Source organism: Colossoma macropomum, unplaced genomic scaffold (assembly GCF_904425465.1).
Source record: "Colossoma macropomum unplaced genomic scaffold, Colossoma_macropomum, whole genome shotgun sequence".
NCBI lineage: Eukaryota > Metazoa > Chordata > Actinopteri > Characiformes > Serrasalmidae > Colossoma > Colossoma macropomum.
This window is the reverse complement of record NW_023494790.1, coordinates 12,964,070-12,971,823: the sequence shown is the minus strand read 5'-3', so window position 1 is coordinate 12,971,823 and position 7,754 is coordinate 12,964,070. Positions and strand designations below refer to the sequence as shown.

Below are 7,754 nucleotides of genomic sequence, written 5' to 3'. Positions count from 1 at the left end.
CAAATTTAATAACTAATTCATTTCATTTCAGAACATTGTGCTTGTTTACAGTCTGAAAAGATACTGATAACGAGGCTTTATTGGTCAAAATTGGCAAAGGTGAATATTGTGAAACTTGACTTCCTTTTCCCTAAATCTGAAAATGTTCACAAACAGTATCTTGACCGTCATCAGTAATATTGAAGTTTGTCCCATTCTTCTTGCAAATCTGCCACAAAAAGAAAACAAAAATAAGGACTTTTTTCATCTTTTCTTTCTTTCATCAGGTATTGGGGGGGGTGGGGTGGGAAATAATTGTTTGAAATGCTCCACCTGATTGCTTGTCCGATTCCATTGCTGCACCAATAGCTGTACTTGTCTCGGCTGGGATTATTCTAGTGAAGATATCTGCAATTTAAGAATTGAAAATATTTCATTTTTTTAATATGGCTGTGTTGACATACTATAAGGTAAATACATTTTTGTAAGGGAAATAAAAAAAATATTTTGTAAGTTACTTTAGCAGTTGGCAACAAAAAAACATGAGTACATATTTGCAAGGGTTCTAGACAACTATAAACGAAAAATATAAAATTTAAAACAAAAGCTTACCTCCTCTTAAAGATCGTCTGCCCATGAGTCCGACAAACATCTCCCCTTTATTTCCTGTAAGCCGAGTAAAAAAACAACCAGCAATTACTAAGTATTTTGACTTGAATCGTCTTTGTTGTATTGAAATCAAATTCTTTATTGGTATAATGTTGATGAAACATGGTATAATGTAGTGGGAAAATATTGCTTTTTTATAATTGAATAATAATTTACTACTCAATTTACTGTTCACTACTCACTTCTTCGATCCATTCGCATAGGTTTTGGGATGTCTAGGGATGTAAAGGGGAAAAGCACGTTGCATTGTTCCTTATTATTACAAATCCATCTATTACCATCATTGTTTTTATAGTCAGAACCATATAAAATAAAAGCAGTGTAGGGCACCCTGAGACATAAGCTTCAACGTTACTCCTCAGGTGTTGTTATTGAAGGAATTCAATCTTACCTGAGCGCTTTCCCATGAGTCCGTAAAACTGATGCCCTTTGGACCGCTTGATTAGACTTGCCACTTCACTGGCCAGTCTTTCCGCAAAAGATTCATCCTTGTAACAATATACACAAATAGATATATATTTTAACAAAATGAAAGTATCTGAACATCAGATGGTGACAGTGTCAAATTTTGGTTATTATTAAAGCCACAATAACATTTTTAAATGTTCTCTTTAGCTCTTGCTGGTCCTAAATTATTTTTCATTATTTAAGCTGCTTTTTAACAATGAAGATGTAAAGCTGAGCTTTGTGTATTTTTTTTCTTCTTGTTTATTATTTTTAGCTCATTTCCTTGTTGTGACAAATACTTTGAAATGACTTAAATATTTTATAATGAACATGGCTGTTGCCCTTTTATTTATTCATTCCATTCATATAGACGCCACAGACAAAAATGAATGAATTTAACACACAAAGATATTCATTAATATAAATATACACATACCTCCCAGTTCTTGGAAATCCAGTGTTCCTTGTCAAGATTAAAAGATAATCCATAAGTACTACATGCAAGTGCAATCATGGTGGTAATTATAGCCAGCAGTTTCCGAAACTCCATTACTGAGAAGGTTTTTAAAAATAGTGTTAGCAATAAATGTTTTTTTTTTTTCTGGTAGAATTAGACTGCAGTTTCAGAATAGTGGGATTTTTTAAAAAATCAGCCGATAGTATGCCGTATGCTGGTCGAATGGTCTTGGGTGTAAGATATTGTGAAGTCTGCAGTCTTTGTCTGGTCCTTCACGTACTGCTGGGTGCATTTATACACATACGACTGCCAGTCCCCTCCCAGCTGTACAATACCAAAATGGCCCGCATCACCACCTTCTCCCCTGTCATAAGATGAGTCATTTTAATGAAACTGACTACCACTTGTATTAGGTGATCTGTGACTACGTCTGATTGGCAGAGTTTATGTCAGCTTCTGTTTTTCACCAACTGAATGTCATAACATCACTGATGTAAATTTCAGTGATGGAAATATATGCAAATATATGCACAAAGCCATTACTGAAGGTTTTAAGCCTTGTATGTAGCATTGACATAGATGCTTATTTAGTATACTTTATTGTGGGATTGCATTATTGCATCTTGAAAGGAGCTTTCTAAGATTGTCGTTTGCTTTAATCTGGACTGAAGACCGAATGAAAGTATTGAGGGTATCCGTTTGTAGTCGCTGACCAAATATTGACTTTCTGAGGCGTCCATTTGACTATCGTCTCTTATTTATAACCCTTTGATCTTTCTGTTCTGTTCCTGTTTGTCCATATAAATGGATAAGGTTTAAGCAACCAATAATACTTGTTACTATAGGTCACCTGCTGTCATGGGAGAACTCCCTGTGAAACACTTATATGTCATTAAGCACCAATGGTCAAGACGTTGATCTCTCAATGTCTTTGACTTCATAGGGTCAAGTTTGTAGCACTCCTTCCAAATTATGTGATGTATCAGGAATAATCTTTTCCTTTTGTAAATTACTTTAACTTGTGGATGCCATCCCAGATTGGTGTGGGTTATCACAAATGGAAGGGACAGAATATCTTGAGAGTAGTCTTTCAGAGGCTTGGAGTGGTGGGGGTATTCTACCTTGTAAGGTTCTCAGCTCAGTGGTGTGCCTCTGATGAGCCCTCATCATAGGATTGATGCAGGCTATAGTTCAGACACATTGAAGGCTTAGGGAATGTTTTACTGTCATGCCGAGTCTTAATTTGACTGCTTTTAGATTATTGTACACATATATTGATCAGACATATTTGATTAGGAGTCATTATATATGCATGGGTTGGTTTGCATGCCATAATTTATCTTGCTTCAATGGTGGTGAATATTTCAAAACAAGCACATTGGTTAATATCCTCTGTAAACAATTCTCCCTACTGTGCAACTGAAATTCACCAAAGTTATTAATTTAATTAATTCATTTAAAATATTACTGAAAATGAAATATCATGTCTTTATTCATGAAACACATTTGAGCATTGGGGTATATTATTTTTCTTATTCACAATTAAATCCTGCAAAGTTTCTTGGAAGTGAGTGACTAACCTAACAGGCACTGCAAAATCACTGCCCATTGAAATCTAGATGACATATACGCAGTGTGTTCTTTGATCTCACCACAGGTGCTTAACAAAGCAAGAAACCAATTTTCGGTAATTTCACCTGAACGGCACTTGTGCGTTCACAAGCCCACTGAGGTCTAATGTTGAGTGCTGAATCAAAAGGAATCAGAGGCTCTACATTTGCATGTAAAAACAGACTCATTCAAAGGGCCCCCACAATGCTAACACCATATTACCATGCCATATCCAGCAGCGTGGTAGTTTTATCCTCTGGTTTGGGGACTTACTTAAACTGGAATATAGAAATATAGTGTATCCAGTAGCGTAATAGTTTTGTGTTTTGGTTTAGGTACTTGCTGAAACTGCAATACAGAAATCATGTTATAACTAGCAGTATGGTGGTTTTGGTTTGGACTTAACATACAATAATTTGGATACATTTTAATTATGTCAAATGTTCTTAAGCATTTTGCTGAATATGTAATTGTCTATGAAGAAATTATATTAGACAAATTGTCTGGTTCGGTCTGGTTCTCTGAGATGTAGAAGCCAAAGGCTCTTTACTATCAAATCTAAGAGAGAATTTGTTCCCTGGAGTTCTCTGAAAATCATCACATTGGTGAGAGCTAGGAGTGAGGAGTCGTGACTGAGTACGATGTGTTCTCCATACGAGTTGATTGCATCCATGCTGACCCATTGACACCACCTGGGTGTCAGCAAAATGCCTTTATGATTGCCTTTGCTAATCATTTCTGTCTTTTGTAGTTATAGTTCGACTTATCCCCCTGCTCAGGTGTTGAGGCATTTGGTAAGGCTTTGCTCTCTGATAAGCAGACTTCTTCTGTGAAAGCTATTAAAAGCATGATGGTATTTCTGTTTTTTTGTTAGCTTGCGGTTTGATGCAGAGACCACTATTACGATCTCAGCATTGAGAGGAACAGAACATCCTGTGCTTGGGTGGGTTTCTTTAGTGGGTTTCTTCCAGTTTCACTGACAAGCACAGGCCATTGTTAGGAACATTTTCAAGATATACTGTCACTTTCTGGTCTTCATGATGCTAGTTATGTAACAGTAGGATATAGTAAGTGGGATCTGCAGTAGTATGTCAGATTATTGCAGAATTGCCACTTGAATCTTTCATTAGCTGTTTTTAGGGTTTTCTCTTTGATTGACCAAAAAAGTTGGAACGCTGTGCAAAATGTAAATAAAAACAAAATGCAATGATGTGCAAATTATTTAAACGTTATATTTAATTGAAAATAGTACAAAGACAAAATACTTTTTTTAATTTTATTTTATAGTTTTTTTGAAAAATAGGTGCCCATTTTGAATTTGATACTAACAACATGTTCCAAAAAACGGGGATGGGGACAACAAAAGGCTGGTAAAGTTGTGTAATGCTAAAAGAAAAAAAACACCTGGTGGTTAATTGGCATCAGGTCAGTAACATGATTGGGTATAAAAAAGCATCCCATAGAGGCTGAGTCTTTCAGAAGTAAAGATGAGGAAAGGTTCACCACTCTGTGAAAGACTGTGAAAGGCAAATAGTGCAACAATTCAAGAATAACGTTTCTCAACATAAATTAGCAAAGAACTTTTTTTTACCATAGATGATGAAGCTTTTCATCATCTACGGTACATAATATCATTAAAAGATTCAGAGAATCTGGAGAAATTTCTGTATGCAAGGGACAAGGCCAAAAACCAAAAAATATTTGCTGGCCGTGATCTTTGGACCCTTAGGTGGCACCGCATTAAAAACAGACATGATTCTGCAGTGGAAATCACGGCATGGGCTCAGGAACACTTCTGAAAACCACTGTCTGTGAAAACAGTTTGTCGCTGCAACCGCAAATGCAAGTTAAAAGCCCAAAATGCAAAGAAGAAACCATATAAAAACACGATCCAGAAACACCGCTGCCTTCTCTGGGTCTGAACTCCTTTAAAATGGACTGAGGTGAAGTGGAAAAGTGTCCTGTGGTCCAACAAATCAAAATTTGAAATTCTTTTTGGAAATCATGGACACTGTGTCCTCTGGCCTAAAGGCCACTCAGCTTGTTATCAGTGCACAGTTCAAAAGCCAGTATTCATGATGGTATAGGGGTGCATTAGTGCACATGGCATGGGTGACATGCACATCTGTGAAGGCACCATTAATGCTGAACGATATATATACATGTTTTGGCAGCATATGCTGCCATCCAGACGACTTCTTTTTCAAGGAAGGCCTTGATTATTTCAGCAAGACAATGTAAAACTAAATTCTGCATGTATTACAACAGCATTGCTCCATATTAAAAGAGTCCAGGTGCTAAACTGGCCTGCCTGCAGTCCAGACCTGTCACTCACTGATATTATTTGGCACATTATGAAATTAAAAATATGACAAAGGAGACCCCGAACTGTTGAGCAGCTGAAATCCTATATCAAAAAAGAATAGAAAAACATTTCACTTTCAAAACTACAGCAATTGGTCTCCTCAGTTCCCAAACGCTTACAGAGTGCTGATAAAAGAAGAGGTGAAGATACACAGTGGTAAACATGCCCCCGTCCCAACTTTTTTGGAATGTGTTGCTGCCATCAAATTCAAAATGGGCATATATTTTTCAAAAAACAATAGAATTTCTCAGTTTTAACATTTGGTATGTTGCGTTTATACTATTTTCAATTAAATAAAGGGTTTAAATGATTTGCACCTCATTGCACTTCGTTTTCATTTACATTTTGCACAGCATCCCAACTTTTTTGGAAATGGGGTTGTAGAAAATTGTTACATGGAGCATGGGGCAATACAAATAATTGTATTTCACTTGCAACACGTATTTTTTGGTTTCAGCACATTAAAAAAGCCCTGTAATGTTCTGAAAAGCATGGACATGTATGGAAAATGTTATTAGAAAATGAGCAAACAGCCAATTAGCAAGAGACACTGGAGGGGGTGGGGGGGTGTCATGTCATGTGCACATGACGTTCAAGTTAGCATCCATAAAAGGTCTGTGACTCTTTAAACAGCAATGAGATATATGATGTGTTCATAAAACCCAACAAAAGACATGAAAGTTTGTTGGACGAGTCAAATGCAGCTTAATATTTTTATTGTGTTTCATTTTCTCTGCATTTTGTTTGTTTTTAAGCTTCCTATAAAGTATTTTGTGAAGTTGTTTTAAGGTTATATTGTATATATAAATTAAATGTATTGTTATTATGGAGGACTTTCATGTCTGTGAATCCTTTCACCAAAACGCTAATCCTAGAAAAATTTAGGTTTTGAAAAGTCTGAAACATGAGAATGAAAAAGTGGAAAGAACCTTTCGTCTTAACTGACATAAGGTGGGCTTTAATTTCATTTAAGAACGTGAGGCAGTTGGCACTGTAATGCGGGTATGGAGTGAGAGAGACAGGTTGTAATTGTATGGACAGTATGCGTTCTCGTAAGAGGTAGCGTGTGTATGTAAAGCGGGTGTTAATGGAACAAAGACAGGATGGACATGTTTACAGTATCCTTCCATGCTGTATAAAAGGCAGTAGGCCCTGGAGGCTGGTCCTAAGCTTATTCACTGCTGTCTCTGTGTTATATGACTCTGAATGTTAAATCTTTCCTGCTCTAATCCATCGTTGACAGCTTCTCCTCTGTCAGATGGGCTAACTGCCAGCATGTGTGTGTGTGTGCGTGTGTATGTGTGTGTGTACTAAATGTACAACTGAAAATGTGGGGCATAGAGATGAGATCCCTGCCGTCCTCCCAGGGAAGAGATCCAGCCCTCAAGTCTTTCATGTACTTATCTAGCGGTCATCTCTGTTATCTTTACGAAAGCAAATTCAGCCACAGGTTGCTAAATCTTCTCACTAACGCGACATCACCTCATTACAGATTTATCTGATGGGGAAAGTGGGGTTCAGCAAGTGTGAACACTTTGTGCCACTAAGGTGTTCTGAATAATGTGGTTTGTATTTGAGCCGCAAAAATACATTAATGCATTGTGATGACTTGATCTAATGTTTTAATGTTACTTCAGATTACAATTGATTAAAATAATATTCACTTTTGCATGTGTTCATTTTTTGGTCAGAATAAAATTCACAAGCTATTTTTAAATGTAAAAAACAAACAAAAATTCAAAAATAAATCTGAATCGTACCAAAATAATTGAATCGATTTGTCTTGAGATCAGACGTGTACCCATATGTCACCATGTCATTAAAACCCAATACAAAAAACATTTCAAAAAGTCTTAATGGTGCCGTCTAATTATTTTGATTTTTACATTTTTTCCAGAACGTAAGACTCATCTCAAATGCTGCCATTGCGTGTGAAGGCTGCTTGCTAAGCCCATGCTCGAGGACAAATCCAGTCTGACTCGCTGGTTCACACAGTTCCCAACCCTCCAAAAAACCTTATTAGCGCCCCGCCCATAGTGCCCCAGGCCCTCCCGCCTGCCACCCCAGGGCAGCCATTCCACAGTCCACCTGAATGGCCCCAGTGCAGCTTTAACTAAAGCCTCTTACCTCAGGTGCATTCTGGCAGGGCGAGGTGGCTCTCTCCCTTCCTCACTCTCTGTCTTTTCTCCTTTGTTCATGTCCTTCATTAATTATTTATGCATTGTG

The 7,754-nt window shown here is 37.1% G+C and overlaps 1 protein-coding gene across 2 annotated transcripts; it reads right to left on the bottom strand.

Moving 5' to 3' along the window:
- Positions 1 to 61: 61 nt before the first annotated feature.
- Positions 62 to 1,884, bottom strand: LOC118809160 (protachykinin). Of its 2 annotated transcripts, XM_036572187.1 has the most exons (6): positions 1,532 to 1,884; positions 1,040 to 1,136; positions 831 to 863; positions 592 to 645; positions 313 to 387; positions 62 to 208 (listed from the first exon to the last, which is right to left on the bottom strand). In XM_036572187.1, the coding sequence occupies exons 1-6, from the start codon at positions 1,643 to 1,645 to the stop codon at positions 171 to 173; spliced, it is 411 nt and encodes a 136-aa protein (XP_036428080.1). In that variant the 5' UTR covers positions 1,646 to 1,884; the 3' UTR covers positions 62 to 170. The 2 variants fall into 2 exon arrangements, with proteins under 2 accessions (XP_036428080.1, XP_036428079.1); XM_036572186.1 differs by lacking the exon at positions 62 to 208 and having other exon boundaries at positions 252 to 387.
- Positions 1,885 to 7,754: the final 5,870 nt, after the last annotated feature.